This window comes from Procambarus clarkii, chromosome 42 (assembly GCF_040958095.1).
Source record: "Procambarus clarkii isolate CNS0578487 chromosome 42, FALCON_Pclarkii_2.0, whole genome shotgun sequence".
Taxonomy (NCBI): domain Eukaryota; kingdom Metazoa; phylum Arthropoda; class Malacostraca; order Decapoda; family Cambaridae; genus Procambarus; species Procambarus clarkii.
Genome location: NC_091191.1, coordinates 7,520,583 through 7,543,292, shown reverse-complemented (window position 1 = coordinate 7,543,292; position 22,710 = coordinate 7,520,583). Strand labels below are relative to the sequence as shown.

The following is a 22,710-nucleotide window of genomic DNA, read 5'->3' as shown; positions in this document are numbered from 1 at the left end:
ACCATCAGCAGTGGGAATTGTACTTATATATGCCTCCGGGGACATACTGTAAACCATATCATAGATTAAGTTAACAACTATGACCGTAGGGTTTACAACTACGAGGTAGTTTACAACTTAAGGGTTTCTAGTGTGGTCCCAGGAAAATAGTTGTCTAGGAAGCACTGCCCAAGGAGTGCATAAACATGTATATGTACATATTTGTACATGTACATTCAATATGTACATGGTATTTGTACATATTGAATATATGTACATATACCAAGAAAAATTTCTTTCTGGACACGAAGAAATATACACTTCTGAAATATATTGAATAATGTAATAACAAATATACATATGAACACACACCACTTTTGTCACAAAGGGCAAAATGACAGAAAGTATTATTTTGGTGGGGAAATTCAGTATCATCATTATTCCTCTTCATGTAAAGTACAGGCAAATAAGCCTACCAGGACAAATAAGATAATAAATTCCTTATTATAATTTAGTATGTTAATAAGTGGCACGATATCTAAACTTTATGATAAGGACTTATCTATTAAATTTAAATTACTCAGCATTATCTTGCACACATTATGGCATAAGATTAGTGGCTTCGTTGAACTCTTAAGCGCAAGTAAATGCCCTTAAACTCACGAAGCTATCCACAGTGCTTACCATTTCCCGCCTTTTTCATCTTGCGCGTCATGTCATTGGACGACGCTGACGCCGCTCAAGAATATCATATATATATCTTTCCTGAAACTGATAATTTACTCTAATAAAAGTTTTGTAGTGAAGAGAATTCCACATTCCATTTAGAAACTGTTCATAAATAATCTACAAATTAACAACAAATGGGCTAGTATAGGAGGGCACTACTTGACATCGCGGAGGGCACTACTTTGCATAGCGGAGGATTCGGGAGAACATGCGGCTTGCCCAGCTGATCTTTAACCACGCTCAACAAGTTTCACGAAAAAATCAAAATTATTCTTTTTACTTAGGATTATTTAAGATAGTAACATTCTTGTGTTCATTTGGGCACACGGGTGGACAAGGCCATCAGTATAGTATAGACAATTGACAGACATGCGCCACAGTATATTTAACGATTCACTGATGCTCGTTTGTGTGTGTGTGTGTGTGTGTGTGTGTGTGTGTGTGTGTGTGTGTGTGTGTGGATAAGGTTCATTAGCTATTGCAGTCTTACGATTGTTTTTTTCCATTATGATTGCAATTCCAATTATTGGTAAAGTGTTTCCGTCCAGTGAAACAAAATTCGTTTTCTTTAATCGAGTGTAAACATGTGCAGATCAGCTGACCGAAGGAGTGTGACTGTATTGATCAGTAGCCAATGACATCAGGGTTAAGGTAGCGGATAAATTATTGATCAATCTACTTACCGGTGACGGTAATCGAGATCAATAGGCTACCATAAACAGGTTTAGAAATAGAGTGGACAAAATTTTGACCCCGCATTGTAGAATGCTTCACTGTATTCCTTCCATTACTACCTTGAATTTAATGGGATGCTGTCCTTTCTCACGTGTTTTATGGTGATATAGGGAATATATTAATGTTTTTACGCAGCTGTTGTGAGTGACCTAATCGTTAACCGATTTTGACTCAAAAGCGGGCGGTTAGAATACGAGGCCGGTGAGAATTAGGATGGAGGCGGGAGGCCGGTGAGAATTAGGATGGAGGCGGGAGGCCGGTGAGAATTAGGATGGAGGCGGGTTGATGTGTGCGGACTGGCGGGAAATGGCTCGCTCTTTGTCTGTGAATGCCGTTGCCTTCCCCGGTCTAAGCACGAGACAGTTAGGCATATCTCCCGCCTTAAGCTGCCACCGCTGCTGTTACTGGCGGTGTTACTACTGCTAGGTGGTGAAGCTGCTGTCTTTCTTCCAACCGCTGGACGCGGGCTGTTCTCCATTACACAACCCTCACTCCTCAAATTGGCCTGTCACTTCATGCTTCTTTAATGACTTCTGACCTCACCCTTTTTTCTCCCTCATTGGCTCACTCCCCCCCCCCCCACACTCACACATCCGAAAATTCTTTCAGGATTCGAACCCAGTTAACCGGGGTCTCCATGCCCCCGGCAGTCTAGTGTTGTAACCACTCAGCCAGCAACTGTCAAAAGTATTGGGAAGTGGCGAGAGCTACAAGCACCCAACAGCACACGTGGCATTATTGGGCACAGATACATCATCAAGTCACTTCAACATGTTAGGGCCGCATGAACCCTAGCTGACCAGGTTCGAATCCTTCAGGGGTCAAGCGTTTTCGGATGTAATGGCTTGGTGACCATTCAAGCTTTACGATAAGGGCTGATAATGGAGGGGACAAAGGGTCGTCAAGGAAGGAGAGTGACCGGTTGATTAAAGAAAATATTGAGTCAATGCTGTCGGATCGAACTCGCGTCTCTGGCCTTGCCACTCGTCCCACGGCGAGATGTAAGTACGCCAATCGTAAGATATACTGAGCTTGCTTGAAGCTATGATTTCACCTAGCTAGTATCCCACAATTCCTCACCTGTTGATTGACGGTTGAGAGGCGGGACCAAAGAGCCAGAGCTCAATCCCCGCAAGCACAATTAGCTGAGTACAATCCACGTTTTACCCAATACCAGCTCGCACCCTGGCGGTAGTTACCCTGGCGGTAGTTAGTGATGTCCGCACTTCCTGACCACCCTCGAGAGAGCGGGAATCGCTTAAAACGTAGATGTTAGGTATACCAGTTAGATGCCTTCTAAAGTCCATGCAAGTCCAGTAGAATTTCTGGTTGTGATATTGAAGCTGGTCGTGGCTGGGTGGGCAGTGCGTGTGTCTGGGAAGGCCAGACACGCCACTCACCATATTACTCCAATAGTGTGTAGTGTCGAGTGTATGATACACATTTGGAGGCTTGTAGAGAAGGCTGATCAAACTATGGGGGATCTTGAGGTTATCTTGAGATGGTTACGGGGCTTAGTGTCCCCGGGGCCCGGTCCACGACCAAGCCTCCACCCCCAGGAAGCAGCCCGTGACAGCTGACTAACTCACAAGTACCTATTTACTGTTAGGTAACAAAGGCACCAGAGTGAAAGAAACTCTGCCCATTATTTCTCGCCGGCGCCCGGGATCGACATCAGAACCACAGGATCACAAGTCCAGAGTGCTGTCCGCTCAGCCACCGGCTCCACTATCATACTAGCATATCCCTGCAAATTTGCTTGCCTCCAATCCGTCCTCCTGTCTTCCGTCCCTCCATACGCTGCCCACAATCCCCCTTCCCAATCACCCTCTACTACCCTTGCCCCTACCAATCAACACCCCCTTCCCAACCACCCTCAACCACCCTCTACTACCCTTCCATCACGCCCCAACAATCGAAGCCGCCCTTCATAAGTCGAGGCTTTTATCTCCGAGGTGATGGACAACGGAGGCTGCTTGATGAATGGCCGACACTAAGAGGTCGTGAATAATGACTGGATAAGCAAGAGGGAGGCACTGAGAGGGAGAAGGAAGAGAAAGAGAGGGAGAGGGAGACGAGAGGCAAGTGAAGAGAAGGCACTCATCAGGCATCCTGTTGGGAGGCGTTGAGTAACAGTGAGATGAATATAGTTGTTAGACCACACTAGTCACAATCTTAACATTGAAGATGGAATACTGTGCTCTGTTGATGTTGCAGTATGTGGTGGTGGAGGTTGCAGTATGTGGTGGTGGGGAAGGTTGCAGTATGTGGTGGTGGTGGGGAAGGTTGCAGTATGTGGTGGTGGTGGGGAAGGTTGCAGTATGTGGTGGTGATAATGTTAACGATTTTAACAATGAAGACAAAGCCATATGGAGTAACTTTTCTGTTCCCCACATACCTTATGTACTGCAATGTTTATGACATACAAGGACATCAATGTTTGTGATACAAGGACATAAATGTTTATGACATACAAGGACATCAATGGACACGTGGACACCAATGTTTATGCGGATTGTCCTATAAAACAAGACCTGTTATATAGAGGCAGCTGTAAAACCCGGAACTACAATGCAACAAAGAAGTGCAAATATCCTTTACGTGAGGAGTGAGAACATTGCAATCATTAAAAACTGTTGCCTCACGACAACATAAAGGGCTCCCACCACCTCTCCCCCCATCAACATTCCCTGAAGCACCTCGCACATTCCCCTCTTCTTAAAAACCCTCCTTTACAATGACCTAATATATAAATGTTGATAGCATTTGAAATCAATTTGAGCTATTCATTGGAAGCCATTTGATGTCTGGTGCAGCGTTATCGCGTGCATATGCAACATTTTGTGTTAGTGTTTTTGTAAAAGATGGAGGCGTAGCGAGCTCTTAGCGAGGGGAACCTTTGGTATTGTTTAGGATGATTGTAAACCGCGATGTTGGGAGAGTTTTACTGCAAAATACTCGCTAATGGGTCATAATATTGCGTTTGCATTTAGCTACCGTAAGGTACGACCTTATGGTTGCTAAATGTGAGGGGTGTGTTCAGTGTACGATTATCTGTTTCTGGTAAACTGTTTGTAATTGGCTGTTATGACCACTCTAGGATTATTTGTTATTATATTTGACGACATTCGTGATTGTCTGTTTCTGAATACATATTTCTGATTTCCTATTTAAGATCGATTGTTTAGACTTAACTATTTGTGACTGCCTACTTATGCCTAAAAGGACTAATGCTTAGTGTCCTTTCGATCTTTTTTGTTTTACCTATTTGGCGCTTCAACTGCAATTGTCTGTGAAGTGCCCATTGATTTTATAATTTGTTAGCAGGCATTTAACACAAGTTGTGAACATTACCATCATCTCCCATTATATGTGTACACATTTCAGTGAGCGAACCAATGCGTGCGGTGTGCGTTTTTTTTAACATTTTGTCTCCTGTTGGATTAAATTCAACATTTCCTTCGTCTCCTCGTGCTAGTTCAGCCTCAGTGACGGTCGAGCACTGTAAAAAAACAGTGCTCGAACAGTGCTCCATCCACAACATCAAATCCGGTATTGAAGTTGTGGATGGAGGTGGCTTCTACAACTTGTTACAGTGCGTTTTGCTTGTTGTACACTCATACAAGAATTTCCTTAATGTCTTTCTTCTGTTTTCTCTCACTTTAAAAAGGGATGTCCTTATCCACCTTGTCTATTCCTGTTACCTGCTTGATGGCGTTCTGGGAGTTCTTTTTCTCCCCAAGCCCAGCCCGAGGCCAGGTTTGACTTGTGAGAGCTTGGTGTCAATACTTTCCATGTAGGAATCATGTCCCCGTAGTTCTCCTTCCTTTAGGGTTGGGATATTAAGTTCCATTAACCTATCATAGCCGAGTTCTATTAGTTCAGTCTTGCTGCAAGTTATATACAGTTTCGTCAAGTGTGGATCCCAGGAGCTGGAGCCTCGTTCCGAGTCAGTATACCATCCGTGTTATTTACACCTGACGATACTGTCACTTTTTTTTTGGGGGGGGGGAGTAAAGAGGAAGGAGAGGTATAGGTGAAGGGAAGTTTAGAAGTGGGAAATACAGTGAGAGGTATGAAAGCAGGCGGGCTGTCCGCCTTGCTGACACGATATTACTGTAACTTGTGACGGAATCCTCAACTTGTCTTTCCTTCCGACCTCTTCTCTGCCTCCTCCAGTCCCTCTTCACCCATCCCCGAGCCCTGCGGGTCCCTCACTGTGTAAGTCTCGCTCGGGACACCAAGATTATGGCTCTGCTCTAACCCTGATATGGTAATAATTTGGCAAACTTGAACTTACGTGACTGAAATGGCTTAAGCCGAAGCATTAACCCAACGCACTCGGGCACACACACACACTTGTCTGTTGTTGCGGAAGCAGAGTGAGGCGAGATGAGAGTGGCACTTGAAATCTGAAGTCAAATGAGATTAGCCTTGCTGCTTGAACCTGGATCACTCAAGGGTGAACTCTGAACTGGAATAATTGACGTGGCAGTGGGCATTATGTTAAATAATTTGTATTAGTTGCATGTTGATGCAAAATTATCTGCATTGATAGCGAGGTGTCGGGCCCCCACTCTGTATACCCCTAGAGAATACACAGTGAGAGGATCCCACACTGCTGTGCGTGTAGAAACTGTACAATTTAGATTATATATCATTGTTCGACATTGCAATTAATTACGCGGTCGAGCTGCTAAATCACTCGAGGCAATCGACCTACAATTGAAACCCCCCTGAAAAAAATATTTACTTTCCATCCAGTTAAGAGCAAAGTCTGACCCCTGGGACACGCGCTTCAAGCACGTTGCAAGACTTTTTCTCTGGACATTAGCCGGGACAGAAGAGCAACCATTTCAAAGTCTTTTACATTTACATTTCAAAGTCTTTTACAGTTGCACACCTTTCTGTAAAGTTCTGCAGCTCACTGAGCCGGAGCACCTCGGGGAAAACACACGCCATCCACGTGTGTGGAGGGTCCACGTGTGTGGAGGTTGGGCACACTTAGCGATCGTGTCTGATCATAGCTACTATCCGGGTGTTGCAAACCCGGAAGGTTTTCGGAGGAGTTACAGGAGTGCACAGAACAGTGGTCTCTCCTTTACTCTACGAGGCGAGAACCGTGGTCTCTCTCTCTCGCTACGAGGCGAGAACCTAGTCTCTCTCTCTCGCTCTACAAGGCGACCCCCCTTACCCTAAATCCTGGATCCTCGAGTTGTAACCATTATATTTTGCCCGTGATATATATACGAGTGTTTGTGTGCGGTGGAGTACTCCGGTGGATTGGTTTAGGCAAATGCATGGCAGCTGTGAGGCCTAGAAATGGTAAGGTCCCCCCCCCCCTCCCTCCCAGTCTCGTGCCTTAGGATGCAACGGCGCTGGTGATGGGGCAGTGTGAAAGCAGTCTTTGATTGCACATGTTGATTGTCAATGTTGTGCAAGAGATTAGTGGAAGGCTAATGGGAGATTAGTTTTATCATACACTGCAGATCTTCCGTCACTAGTGAAAATGCCATATGGTTTAATTGTTAATTCGACCCAAGGTAAAAATATGTTTATTAATAATTTGCGTTTGTGTTTATTTGGTGTTTATTATTGGTGTTTGTGTGTCTTGTGCATCATACTTTTGTACGACCTTCCGGCGTGGGACTTCACAATTTTTTTTTTTTTTTTTTTTTTTTTTTTTTTTTTTTTTGAGATATATACAAGAGTTGTTACATTCTTGTACAGCCACTAGTACGCGTAGCGTTTCGGGCAAGTCCTTAATCCTATGGTCCCTGGAATACGATCCCCTGCCGCGAAGAATCGTTGTTACAACCAAGTACACATTTTACTGTTGCGTTAAACAGAGGCTACAGTTAAGGAATTACGCCCAGTAAATCCTCCCCGGCCAGGATACGAACCCATGACATAGCGCTCACGGAACGCCAGGCGAGTGTCTTACCACTACACCACGGAGACTTAAATCTTTGATTACATTCTAAGGTTCCTAATAGAAGGAAATTTTCAGTCCTTTTAGCAGCGTAATTTTCCAAGTACAGCTTTTTATGTCTTCTTTCCATCTTAAAACTATTCAACCCCACGTAACTCTAAACTATTTATCTCTAAAATATATCTTACGAGATCGTTCACAACCTTTAAATTCTCGAAACCCTTCTTTCTCACTGCAACAGTCCAGCGGCTGTTCTCAGGGGGTTATCTTGAGATGATTTCGGGGCTTTTTAGTGTCCCCCGCGGCCCGGTCCTCGACCAGGCCTCCAGCCCCAGGAAGCAGCCCGTGACAGCTGACTAGCTCCCAGGTACCTATTTACTGCTAGGTAATAGGGGCATCAGGGTGAAAGAAACACTGCCCATCGTTTCTCGCCGGCGCCCGGAACCACAGGATCACGCGTCCAGTGTTCTGTCCGCTCAGCCACCGGCTCCCATATATGGGATAGTTCCCATATATGGGGTCTCATACCGGGTTCATATGGGGTAGAAACTCGTTGTCCTTGTTCAATGTATTCTAGTGACATAACTACAATTCCTGTTCAACATTTACTTGGCCGGAGTGTCATGTGAATATCACTTCATCTGACGGTTACTATCACACATTATCTCTTGTATCGCTTTCCACAGTGTTGTAATAATCAAGATCTCAAAAACAAAGTTGTTAAAAGATAATTCATTTAACACGGCTACCCGGGGTAAGACAGATATGATTGTTATTCATGTTAATATGCCGACTAGTCCACTACATCCGGGTAATCAACAGTTTAACACAGTTGCTCCTTTTAATCCGGTTACTCGGGCAAATCTAATGATTCGTGTTAATCATATTATTAGGTTAATGGTGTCTTTCTGGTTAATTGAATAGTCCACGTTATTGAAGTTAGATTGATGCAATGATTCATTTTAATGTTGTCACTTAGATTAATCACTTTAAGAATGATTAAACTTTACTGTTACAACTACAGTTAATCTTACAAGTTAGGTTAGATTTGATAAAATATTTATGTTATGACTCAAATAACATAAAATTGCAATCCTATATTATATAATGAAAACTTTATAATTTCACAAGAACAAATTTTGGAAAAATTTAATATTTCACGAAAATTCGACTTGTTAGGAAACTCTGGCTATTAAGTACCCTTCCAACCCCCCCCCCCAACCCCCCTCAATACACACATTAAAAAGTCTGTGTGTTCGAGGTTGGAGGCCAGAAGCTTAGGGCTAGCCTCACCCAACTTGGCACCCTGATTCCTGTGGGGTTGCTGCCCAACATGACCTGGCAGAAGTGAAACGAGTGCCCCTTGAAACGGTGCAAATAAGAACCCCATGACGAATGCTAAAATATAACTGGAATCACGATTTTGTTTTCCATTTATCCTTAGTTTAATAACATTAATCACATATCTGCAAAATTAAATAAACAATTTGGTCATTATAAAAAAAATTATTTTTCACTGCCTGAAATGTGTATTTATGACTTCATACTTTCCCTTTCCCAACACCAGTCCACCCAATGCCTCCCACAATAGTCCTCTACACCTCGATCATGTCTCTACACACAGAGAAACAGGAAACACGGTGATAGATACACACAAAGCGTAGAAAACTGACATTAGAGGCAGCATGTAGCCTGGAATACAAAATTTAATACCGAGTCCAGCTACATTGGAAAATTTGTTGTGGGGGTCATATTAGCACCATGCCGAGTGGTAATCATTTAATTTCTGCCAAGCCCCCGACCACAACCATGTTGGGCAGGTACTCCACAGGAACCAGGAGCCAAGTTGGATGAGGCTAGCCCCTATTCCTATGCCCTCCAACCTCAAACACCCATTTACATATACATTTTACATTGCACAGGAAATTTCCGATTTGCACGCTTGAGGGTTACCTTTACTCAATCGTGACAATCATCATTCATGCTACTGACATCAACCAGTTAATTGACCAGTCTTAGACTGCTTATCGATTGTAAACAATGCTCATGTGCTTCGCTTATACTGTTAAACGTATAAACAAAGTCATAGGTTTACTTATAATTCATTATTAAAAGATCTGTTTTTTTCATTTCATATCAACAGATTCTATCTTACTGCACTCAAGAAATATCACCTCTTATAATATATGAATTTTTTTGGTCAACGTATATCACATTTTACACGTCTGGCTCAACATGTCTTGCTAAATCACTAGGAAGTCACAAAAATATTGGTTTATAAGAACAAAGTTCCCAGTTAATGTTGCAGCCAGCACCAAGCTGTAGGACTCAGGCCGCAGGCTGGCTGACGGGATATTAAACAAAGATTTTAAATATATCAACACAAAATAGAGCTTTAATAACAGATCGTTGAACAAGTTTAGAGAAGGAACGACCTGGGTAAATACTGGTTTGGAAACAGGACTGTTGGATTATTAAAAAAAATAGCGGTAACATAATAGACGAGGTATTACGTGATTGTTTCAAGCGTAGGTTAGATATTTATGAATGAGTTTGGGTGCATATATAAATAGAAGCGTAATAGTATTGGCCAATAGGCCTTCTTCAATTCTCTTCATTCTTATGTTATACATTCAAGAGTCCATGAACGGGTGTGAAGGCTGTCTTGGCATACAGGCCTCACCAACTAACATATCAAAGACGCTCCAGGAGAAAAATATCTTCAAGGATAGATTTAATAATACCATAATGTGAAAACTTGACATTTAATGACGTGTCTACCTGTGTGTGTCACACTCATTCAGCCCCGCTCCTGTGCCAGGTAAGCTACGGGCTCATCATAGCCCGTGCTACTTGGAACATTTTGTTCCTAGTAACCGAGTCCATAACAACAACACCTGATAGTGTTGTTATGCGTTGTGTCACATATATAATCCGGTTGTCTTATACGTTACGCTATATCAGGATAACTTAACATTGTATTGAATTATAATCCAAATGTTTGAACAAATCATGCATTATTTTACAAAATAATCAGAAATTTAATACCTTGCATATTTTTTTATGTACAATATTGTAGTGTGACAAATGTGGAGCTGGAGGCTGACTAATTACTCCAGTAATCCCCTGTGCAACATGTGCTGGCGATAACACGTTGGTTAGGACTTAAATAAATTGCACATTACACGTGTATCAAAATCTATATAAATGGAAATGTTCGTTTGTTCAAAATCGCTAATCTCCAAAAGTTCTTCACCGATTGCTTTGAAATTTTCACACAACGTTCTATTCGCATCCGAGCGGGTTTTTGTATACATACTGCATAGATATCACGTCGGTGACGAGAAAAAACATGATTTTTTGTAAAACTGTGTTTTTTGTTTTTTGCATGAGAGGAAAATCTTCGAAACCTCTACCGATTGCTCTGAAATTTTGACACAACGTTGCATTCAAATGGGCGCGTGTTTTTTTTATACCTACTATATACCTGCCTCACCTGTGACAGGAAAAAAAACATGTTTTTTTTCAACATCGCCATCTGTTGGACGTAAGAGCAACACACGCTGTAATATCCGAAAGTTCTTCACTGATGGCTTTGAAATTTTGACACAACTTTCCATTCAAATACACGGTGTGTTTTTATATACCTACTATATATATGCCACACCTGTGACCAGTAAAAACATGCTTTTTTTTTAAACAGCACCATCTGTTGCATATAATAGCAACATACGCTATACTAAATATGTTACGATTCCATTTCAATGTTTCCAATTTCATTGATCAATGGAAATTTCATAGAGTTCGAATTATTTTCATTTTCATTTAATTATTTTGTGACATTGTGTTGGAATTGAGCTGTGTTTTAACATACCGTTCATTTCGTGAGTATATTTATTTTTTTTTTCATTGTTTTTCATTTCGTTTTTTTAACTTTTAATTATATTTCAGTTATTGAAACATCAGATCATTTGATGTTCCCAATTTTCTGATGGGAACATCAGATCATTTGGGAATGTAACGGATGAGGGAGTGGGGAATAGTGGGGAGGACGAGGGGACGGGAGAGTTGGGGATGGTGGGGACGAGGGGACAAGGAGAATGGAGAACGGTGAGGACAAGGGGACAGGGGAATGGGGAAGACAAGGGGACGGGGGAGGGAGGAATGGTAGGGAGGACGAGGGGACGAGAGAGTGAGAGATGATTTAGAGGACGAGGAGACGGTGAAGTGGGGAATGGTTAGGACGAGGGGACGCTGGAGTTGGGGTTGGTGGGGAGGACAAAGGGACAGGGAAGAGTGGTGGGGAGGACAAAGGGACAGGGGAGAATGGTGGGGAGGACGAGGGGGACAGGGAAGTGGGGAATAGTTGGGAGGACGAGGGGACAGGGAAGTGGGGAATAGTTGGGAGGACGAGGGGACGGGGGAAGGTTGCTGTGGCTCAGATAAGCACACGCGTTGCTGAGCCACAGCAACGCGTGGCCGGGTACAGCTAGTATATTATATATTTAAAACCCCCACCTGGCTGATGGCGGTACGGGGCGGCGAGTGATACACGTCCAAGCTGTACATTTATACAGTGATTTTTTTTGTTTGCTAAAGAAAATACAAATGAAACGCCATGAGTATTTTAGTTACTGAAGTGAACGACAAGAGTACACCATGGGTATTATGGGTACTGGAATGAACATCTGAGGTATGGTATTCACATTAAGTTAAAAACATTATTGCAAGGGTTCTCTTTAATTTTTTATGAATGTACTTTAATTTCTTTGCTTGCATTAAAAGCACGACTATCGCCAAAAGTAATGGAATATTGCAATCAGTTTACAAGTGCTTGCACCAAACGCAATTAGTAAAAAGTTATCGACCTAATTTTGACAAAGCAAAAGACAAGCTTAAGTGTACACCAAGAGTGTTCTCGTGAAGCTGTACTTGCTGGGAGGGGGGGGGGATGGAACAAGTGACTGTTCATTCAGTCATCAAAAATCACATCTGAGTTTGACCTCGTGACCCCACCAATCCCCGCAGGGTGACCTGATATGTGCTAGTCTCTCACCGCAGGCTGACCTGACCCCATATGCTAGCCAGTCCCTCCTCCTTCGTAGGTTGACCTGACCCCCATGGCGGTGACGTGACTCTCTCTCTCTTGCAGGAACGGAGTCATTCGCCGTGCTGGACGAAGGTATAGGGACGGACAGCAAGGTGACGATGATGGTGGGGCTGATGGACGCCCTCTACGCCGCCCTCAGGATCTTCATCCCGGACCCAGAGAAGCTCCCGCTGCTCATACATAAGAAGGTGGGTGTCGGGGAGCGGCAACAAGGGGGTGAGGGTGGAGGGCGGGGGCGTAACCACTTCACTCCAGTATTACACACACAAATCACAATATTTTTTTTTTTTTTTTTTTTTTTTTTTGAGATATATACAAGAGTTGTTACATTCTTGTACAGCCACTAGTACGCGTAGCGTTTCGGGCAAGTCCTTAATCCTATGGTCCCTGGAATACGCCCGTAAGTGGTGGCCCATTTGAGCCATTACCAGTATCAATAGATGATACTGGAGATCTGTGGAGGTGCGACTGCACCCTGCGTGACGGGAGATGTCTCCCGTGTCTGTAACTGTCGTCTCCTACGCTTTATCTTGCCTGCCTATGTGTACCTGTCTACTACAATGATCTATTATTTCGAACACATACAGAACAGCTGTACACGAACACTCATGAAAAGACAAGTGTTGAAAAAGACATTTTCAAGTGCCATAAACATTTCGTACACTTTAGCAAGAAAAAACATCATATTTTTTCTTTTAAATTATCTGTTAATTAACATCGCAATGCATAGTAGTCAAGAACCCGCAATGTTGAAAGCTATAATTATCTTTTTGAGAGAATGTCTGTGTGAGGGGTCGAGGCCAGACGCTAGAGGATAGTCTCACCCAATTTTCCAAGACGACATATGGCCGGGGGCGGGGGGGGGGGGGTTATAGTTGTGTCAAAGGTCAGTTGGGGTTGGCACCAGGGCCATCTTTACCCCCTCCCCCCTTTCTTCCGTGCAATTTCCATGAAGTATGACAGTGGAGGGTGTTTTCCTTAGTTATTTATCAGTTTTCATGCTCCATAACATTACATTTTCAAGAGATTTTAGAGCGGAAGGGAAAGGGAGGAGAGAGAGAGAGAGAGAGAGAGAGAGAGAGAGAGAGAGAGAGAGAGAGAGAGAGAGAGAGACCCGGACGCAGCCGGCTACCACATCAACTTTAAGAACATCTCGCATGACCAAAATTCTGGCGTTATAAGCTCACAAAATTAGGTTTCTATGTGACGTGAAATGTGAAGATAAACTGGAAGAGGAATATGATCTCTACGATCAGCAAGAGGAATACTCTCAAATTCACGGCAAATGTAGAGAGGGAAAGAGATAGAAGAGATGGGATGAGAGCCGTGTATGGAATAAGGAGCTTCTCTGTGGAGATTGATTGATTGATGAAGATTAAGCCACCCAAGAGGTGGCACAGGCATGAATAGCCCCGTAAGTGATCTGTGGAGGCTGGCAGGGGGCGTTTACATGCCTCTGCCAGCCACTTGGGTGGCTTAAATCTTCATCAATCAATCAATCGGCAGGGACGTGTTGTACTGGCCGGCTGTGAGAGAGACATATGTGGATAGACCCGTGTGGGATGTCAATGCTGTAAATATGAACATAGGACTCTGGGAATGTTGCGCATGGGATAGGATCATGCAGAATGAGGATAGGACCACGCAGAATAGGGATGCTGGGGTAGGAGATTGCAATGAGTGAGAATGAACTCATAAGTATAGAACAGTTCCTCCCTACACAATTAAGCTTTACCCAAGGTAAGCATTTTATAGGTCCCGTAATTAACATTTAAACACGCTTAGACATTGTTAAGTTACGTTAGACCAGGTATATCTTGAGATGATTTCGGGGCTTAGCGTCCCCGCGGCCCGGTCCTCGACCAGGCCTCCTTTTTATTACACATCCCCAGGAAGCAGCCCGTAGCAACTGTCTAATGTCAGTGTTCGCGGAAGACTAACTTCATAAATTAGCATTCAATGCCCGGATAACTGTATTGGGAGCCCTGTATGAACCAGTATCTACGGTGATCAACGTTATGGGTTGTAAATACCTGCAAATATCACTAACAGGATCAAAACAATTGAAACAACCAAGACGGCTCTGCGTCGCCAGAATTCTCTCCTTTCTAAAAGTTAACCCATTTCAATCTCCACTAATGAATAAATTTTATAAATGTATCTTAAGATTATCACGCCATCCTTACTCTCTTACAGGAGTTTCCAGGGGGCATCAGCAGCACCTCAACCGGGTACTTCAACATCGACGAGTCTCTGGGAGGCGAAGTGAAGTTCGCGGTCACCTACTACGACCTGGGTCACGTGGGCAACAACGTGAACCTGTTCAACCCCCACGGGAAAAAGCTGGAGACTCTCCACATCCAGGAGGAGGACGGAGACGTCAACACGATCTTCATTACCGTCAGGAACGCCATGGTGAGTAAACACACTTAGTAATACAATTGCTCAAAATGGGTCGTTATGATGATTGATGAAGACTAAGCCACCCAACAGGTGGCACGGGCATGAATAGCCCCGTAAGTGGTGGCCCTTTTGAGCCATTACTAGTATCAATTGATGATACTGGAGATCTGTGGAGATCCGACTGCACCCTGCGTGACGGGAGATGTCTCCAGTGATGAAAATGGGTCGTTATGATGATTGATGAAGATTAAGCCACCCAAGAGGTGGCACGGGCATGAATAGCCCGTAAGGGTCGTTATCTTGTGGTAAGGGTTATATAATTGATGAGTAACGTACTTGCATACACGGGAGACATCTCCCGTCACGCAGGGTGCAGCCGCACCTCCACAGATCTTCAGTATCATCTACTGATACTGGTAATGGCTCAAAAGGGCCACCCACCACTTACGGGCTATTCATGCCCGTGCCACCTTTTGGGTGGCTTAATCTTCATCAATCATACTTGCATATTAGTGCTTACCATTAGTACTTGCAGGAAGAGAGGAATTAGCTCTCCACCTCGCCTAAACGTTCAGATATTTGGTATTGCCCTAAAAAAATATTCAACGTCATGCCATGTCTACTAAAACATGAATTCAGTTGGGCTCAATACACCTCCCACCTCAAGTTATTGTTCAAAAGGGTTAATTACTCGCAGCTTGTCGACAACAAATTCTGTTTTCTCGAAATTTTTCGCTACTCTGCGTTAGATTATTTTTCTTGCCGGACCTTGCAGGAGATGCCTGTCAGGGACATTGACGGGTAATTTAACGCCTTTCGTCTGTCTGTCCTTTTCTTAAAAAAAAATGGGAACACGTTTGTCTTACTTCTGATTTCTGGGTGCTTTATTGTTTCTAAGTTGTTGTGTACTGTAGTTCGTTTCTTACCATTCCCCTCAACACACGCGCCGGCGCGAGCGCGCACACAGTAGAATGCATTGGGCAGTGATGTGGTGGAGGATGACTCCATACACAGCTTCAAGTGTAGATGTGATAAGAACCTAATAGGCTCAGGAATCTGTACACCAGTTGATTGACAGTTGAGAGGCGGGACCAAACAGCCGAAGCTCAACTCATGCAAACACAACTAGGTGAGGTCACGGTCTCACACACACACACACACACACACACACACACACACACACACACACACACACACACACACACACACACACACACACACACACACACAGGAAGCAGCCCGTATCAGCTGTCTAATTCCCATGTACCTATTTACTGCTAGGTAACAGGGGCATCAGGGTAAAAAAAACTCTGACCATTTGTCCCTGCCGGCGCCGTGAATCGAACGCGGGCCACAGGATTACGAATACCGCGCACTGTCTCCTCAGCTACCAGAACCCCCCCCCCCCCTCACGTGTGTGTGTGTGTGTGTGTGTGTGTGTGTGTGTGTGTGTGTGTGTGTGTGTGTGTGTGTGTGTGTGTGTGTGTGTGTGTGTGTGTGTGTGTACTCGTCATTTTTGTGCTCACATGTCAAGCTTCAGTTTTGGGTCTCGCCTTTCAGTAGCCGGATGTAGAAAAGCATTAATATAATAGAAGTGAGCAAAGGGAAAGAGGTGAAAGGTGAGGAGTTTGAGGTTAACTCCATACAAGGTTTCAAGAGCAGGTCTGATAAGAAGCAAGGAAAACCGGAAGCAATTGAAATATTCCACTTTTCTAGTTTTCACCCAAGTTCTCTTGTTCTACCCCTGTTCAGACTCAACATTTCGTGTTTGTCCATTTTATCACTGCCTCGAAAAATCTTGTATATGCTAATCATGTCTCCTATTACCCTTCCCCTTTTTCGAGAGTGTCGGGGTCCAGTTTCCTCAGCTTTTCCATAGCAGGTAAAACTTCCTAGTTCACGGACAAGATTTGCAGAATTTTTTTGGATTTACCAGTTTTAATAAACGGGGTTCATATTACAGTACTTGTTTAATACAGGTAGTTTCCAGCGTCTGGAAAGCTTCCTTAAGCAAAGCTGCTTCCTTACCTTATCAACTGTTAGGGTGTTCTTTAGTCTCCTCTTTCAAACATTTCAGCTTTCTCCTCTTGTCTCGAGGAGAATTTGTATAAATACAGCCTGAGAATTTGTATAAATAGTCTGAGAATTTGTATAAATACAGCCTAAGAATTTGTATAAACACAGCCTGAGAATTTGTATAAACACAGCCTGACATTATTCCTTATATGTCCTTTTCTTGTATGTTGGATTGAATCTATGTGCAGCTGCTAAGCATTTCTGGGCCGCATGACCCGCCTCGACAAGCGAGTGCCTTTTTATGCTGAATCAATTAACCAGCAGCCAAACGAACGCGCTAGGATTGACTGCCACATTAATTATTACCTCGGAGGACCTCACAGGCAATAATGAGGCAATTTGCACACGAGGCCATTACCTCGTGTGGCATGTATCTGCCACACGAGGTAAGTGCTTCATAAATAGATGCACACACTCCCCCAGACGACAGGGGGGAGGGGGGGTTATCTTGGTTATCTTGAGATGATTTCGGGGCTTTAGTGTCCCCGCGGCCCGGTCCTCGACCAGGCCTCCACCCTCAGGAAGCAGCCCGTGACAGCTGACTAACACCCAGGTACCTATTTACTGCTAGATAACAGGGGCATTCAGGGTGAAAGAAACTTTGCCCATTTGCGTCTGCCTCGTGCGGGAATCGAACCCGCGCCACAGAATTACGAGTCCTGCGCGCTATCCACCAGGCTATGAGGCCCCCATACGAGGGGATGCGAAATCTGAAATACAGCTTTGTGCAGTATGACCAATCGTTATAAGCTTCATTCCTACTGAAAAAATCATGATCACTATGGCCCGTGATCTGAGCCCTGTTTGGTGACACTACCTGGTGATTAAATTGGATTTAAGATATATTTGATGGCAGTTTACTCCGCCCAAGTAAAACAGAAACAAGCAACACTTAATGGGCCAGCCAGAGGCTTAGGGCCCGCGCAGGAATATCCCTGAAAAAAAATTGTTCCCGGAAACCTGTACATCTTTCCTCAATCATGGCGGCTTTGTTTACAGTTTTTCAACAGTTTGGGAGCTCCGAAGCGCTACGAGGTTGTTTATACCAATAATAACCTTGGGTTGTGAAGCTCCGAAGCACGTAAACCAACTCGTCCTCGACTCAAGTCCATTACATCCAGCGGTCGACCCCACAGACGCATTCATAAATTTTAACATGCTGTTCATTCAAACCAGGAACGTTCTCAAATATAATATTATAATATATTAGCATATTGTGCATATATAGGTTAGGTTAGGTTAGGTGTTTAGATTCTGTTGGTGATTATTTGTATTTGTAGTACGTGGGTGAAGCATTTACAGCGTTGTGGCTCGGAAAAAAATCGTCAATTAAGCACTTGTTTCGGAGATATTCGAAACGTCATCAGTTGTGAGTCGTGTGTAAACCGTTTTTCATCCATAAACAGGGGGTTTGGCGGGTGCATGGAATCACTTTTGATTCTTTGGAGGATGGGCTGCGTAAACTGTATAATAAATGTAAACAAAGCTGCCATGATTGAGGAAAGATGTAGTTTTCTTTAGTGTTTGCGTAAAGGCTGGATGAACCCTACCTCCCCCCCCCCCTGGTCTTGTGCAGGGGGGGTGGTGACTGTGGACGACTGATGCAGTGCGGCAGTAGTCATGTATTAGTCATGTTCCAAGTTGGGAACGGGAATGGAACCCAGTGCCCATGTGGCACTGGTATCTTGCCCAGTGCCAGAGCATTTAGAGCTGGTGTTGTGCCCAGTGCCAGAGTATTTAGAGCTGGTGTTGTGCCCAGTGCCAGAGTATTTAGAGCTGATGATGTGCCCAGTGCCAGAGCAGATGATGTGCCCAGTGCCAGAGTATTTAGAGCTGATGATGTGCCCAGTGCCAGAGTATTTAGAGCTGATGATGTGCCCAGTGCCAGAGTATTTAGAGCTGATGATGTGCCCAGTGCCAGAGTATTTAGAGCTGATGATGTGCCCAGTGCCAGAGCAGATGATGTGCCCAGTGCCAGAGTATTTAGAGCTGGTGCTGTGCCCAGTGCCAGAGTATTTAGAGCTGATGATGTGCCCAGTGCCAGAGTATTTAGAGCTGATGATGTGCCCAGTGCCAGAGTATTTAGAGCTGATGATGTGCCCAGTGCCAGAGTATTTAGAGCTGATGATGTGCCCAGTGCCAGAGTATTTAGAGCTGGTGCTGTGCCCAGTGCCAGAGTATTTAGAGCTGGTGCTGTGCCCAGTGCCAGAGTATTTAGAGCTGGTGCTGTGCCCAGTGCCAGAGCATGCAGCAATTGCATAGCACATCCACCCTCCCCAACCCTTAAACACAAAAACAAAAAGAAATTCTTGTTTTCATCTTCAAGCCTCATCTTAAAGGTCAAGATCCATACATCTGCATCATGTCGTGTCCACCATTCCCTCAATCTTCTACATGATCAGTACGTTCGGATCATGTCTCCACTCGCCCTCTTTCGCACATGATCCAGGAGAACATGGGGACCTGGATGTATGTTAAGAGATGTGTAACATGTGGTGAAAGGTCATTGTGAAGGTCACAAGGTCATTTTTGTCAAGGTCATTGTAGTGACCATGTAGAATGACACACACATACAGCACTGTGAACGTCAAAAAATACAAGTTTAAATACAACGCAACATGTATAGCATGATAATATGCGGGACGTGAAGAACTAGAGCTCAACTCCCCGTAGTGACTGTTAGGTAAGCACAGGGTTAACATCACACTTCAGCAGCGTTACTCATCACCACCAGTATTTGACTCATCATCAATATTATTCACCATTACCATCTCCCGTACACACAGCACTGCTCTTGTGCCAGGTAAGTCCACTACGGGCTCACCATAGCCCGTGCTACTTGCCCCGCTCCTGTGCCAGGTAAGTTACGGGCTCACCATAGCTCGTGCTACTTGTCCCGCTCCTGTGCCAGGTAAGTTACGGGCTCACCATAGCCCGTGCTACTTGCCCCGTTCCTGTGCCAGGTAAGTTACGGGCTCACCATAGCCCGTGCTACTTGCCCCGCTGCTGTGCCAGGTAAGTTACGGGCTCACCATAGCCCGTGCTACTTGGAACTTGTTCCGAGTAGCTGAATCTATAACAACAACAACCTCCCATAAATGCCACCGGCCTCGTAGCCTGGTGGATAGCGCGCAGGACTCGTAATTCTGTGGCGCGGGTTCGATTCCCGCACGAGGCAGAAACAAATGGGCAAAGTTTCTTTCACCCTGAATGCCCCTGTTACCTAGCAGTAAATAGGTACCTGGGTGTTAGTCAGCTGTCACGGGCTGCTTCCTGGGGGCGGAGGCCTGGTCGAGGACCGGGCCGCGGGGACACTAAAGCCCCGAAATCATCTCAAGATAACCTCAAGATAAGATAACCACCACCACTAGACCTCAGCATCACCACCAACATCGCCTATTCAAGATATACAACAAATCAATATCTTTCCTAAATCTCACAAGGATAGTGTCAGTATCACCTTAGTAAGTGGCTACAGTTCCCATCGATATGAAACTTAACATCTTCATTTAGCTAAGGATTTATGTCGAGGATACAGGTTGATCAAGCCATTTTGTAACCATACAGCTTGATGTAACGAGTACATCAAGATGTAACGAGTTACTGTTATATTTAAGTGCTTCGTGTAATCACTTTGCGCCGAACTTCAACATTTAATATTGGGTCGCTTCCGTGTGTTTGAGAGACAAAGGCATTGTGTAATACGATAATCTTCATGGAAAAATGACTCGATTGACTTAGTGGCTTCATGGGGGGAAGCTTTCATACCGACACACACACACACACACACACACACACACACACACACACACACACACACACACACACACACACACACTGCCTGGTAGCCTGGTGGATAGCGCGCAGGACTCGTAATTCTGTGGCACGGGTTCGATTCCCGCACTAGGCAGAAAACAAATGGGCAAAGTTTCTTTCACCCCGAATGCCCCTGCTACCTAGCAGTTAATAGGCACCTGGGAGTTAGTCAGCTGTCACGGGCTGCTTCTTTGGGGTAGGGGGTGCGTGTGTGGTGTGGGAAAAAAAAATAGTAAGTATTTTAGCCACGTTATTGTGACTCATCGCCTGCAGTTAGTAAACAGTTGATTGACAGTTGAGAGGCGGGCCGAAAGAGCAAAGCTCAACCCCCGCAAACACAACTAGGTGAATACACACACACGCACACGCGCACACACACACACACACACACACACACACACACACACACACACACACACACACACACTCCGACGGGCGAACATAACAACGTTGGTGGTGAATGTGATCGATGATGGAGAGCGGGAATAGTTCACGACTTCATGGGAAGAAAAACTTTGGTGTACCAGGTTTGAATGAATAAATCGTTAGTGCAGCTGGGCTGAGGCTTCACGTTAAGACCTCCTCTTCTGGCACTCACGCCATGGTCTCACCTCCCACGGTCAAATTTGTGTGTGACTCTGGCGCAATGGTCCCGGCGTGTTGATGAGGATGTGTACACGTGTACGAAAGTTTTGAAAAGTAAAACTAAAGTAAGGGATCAGAGCCAGCGGTTTGTCCACCTTGGTGGCCCTAGTTGTAAGGGGCGGGCTACAGGAGTGCGTTCCCTCCTCTGTGTGTGTGTGTGTGTGTGTGTGTGTGTGTGTGTGTGTGTGTGTGTGTGTGTGTGTGTGTGTGTGTGTGTGTAAGGTAAGCTTGCTCACCTTAGAGTGGGTTGATGGCTGTTAAGTTTTCCATGATTTTTCTCAACAGTATTTCAGCATATGTGGAAATCCATAATCAAACAGTTAACTGAAGCTTGCATTAGTCAGCTTTCAGAGCTTTCATCAGCATTAGTCAGCACTCGTCAGTGAAAACAAAAACACTCAACATATGATCCATTTAAGGCTATTAGCGAAACAACGAAAGCGATATTGGACAATTTCAACTGCAGAATAAATTAAGCTTTGCTAGCCCCGCGGCGCCTGGGAGGCTCTCCACAAACAACAGCGGCGGCACCCAACAAGGGCCAAAACCAACGATGGCCCCACCAACACCACTCTTTGTGAGGGTGAAGACCCGATGACGGCGCCAAACTTGTCGGTAACTCCCGCCAGTTCTGTCGTGTACGTGGAGATAGAGAACGGGAGCCACGAGGGTGGTGGTGTTGGGTGTGGCTTTGGGCTGGAGGGGACGGTGGGTGTGGCAAGTAGGTGTGGCCGTGTGTGTGTGGTGGGGCTGGACCTGTAGTGTGAGGGAGGTCACGTGAACATCGCTGCAGTGTGAGGTATGGAAGGGGGCCGCCAGTCGCCTCACCGTTACTCTCAATGGTCTTGTTAGGCCCAGCGCTCCTAACTCATAAAGGGGTCTGAGAGCTCCGTAATATACTATAGGACCGTTGATAATGCATAGTATACATGCACGGGGGAATAACTATGGTGTGTGTGTGTGTGTGTGTGTGTGTGTGTGTGTGTGTGTGTGTGTGTGTGTGTGTGTGTGTGTGTGTGTGTGTGTGTGTGTGAAGGGTTATAGGGACTCTGGGAAAGTGTTGTGAAGGTTACATGATAACTTAGGAAATGTATATGTTTATCTCTCAAAATGTTCGGTAATATGTTTATTGCTTGTGATGTGTGTCTATGTATGTATTAACACGATGTACTGAACGGGGTGAGAATAGCTTGAGCTACCTCATCCCTTTGTGTGTATTTTACCTCAATAAACTTATTTCAATTTCAATTTTCAATTTCATGATAACTTCTCAGACACCAACTCG

General features: G+C 44.6%; 1 protein-coding gene and 1 long non-coding RNA gene across 2 annotated transcripts in view; one reads left to right on the top strand and one right to left on the bottom strand.

Moving 5' to 3' along the window:
- Window positions 1-22,710, bottom strand: part of LOC138373595 (uncharacterized) — a 392,875-nt gene that overhangs the window by 77,906 nt on the left and 292,259 nt on the right. The window lies entirely within an intron of this gene.
- LOC123770294 (calcium-activated chloride channel regulator 1) overlaps window positions 1-22,710 on the top strand; it is a 238,110-nt gene that overhangs the window by 175,855 nt on the left and 39,545 nt on the right. Inside the window, exons 7-8 of the mRNA XM_045762003.2 lie at window positions 12,528-12,673; window positions 14,682-14,900. Of these exons, the coding sequence (XP_045617959.1) occupies window positions 12,528-12,673; window positions 14,682-14,900 (365 nt within the window). The remainder of the gene's footprint in view (window positions 1-12,527; window positions 12,674-14,681; window positions 14,901-22,710) is intronic.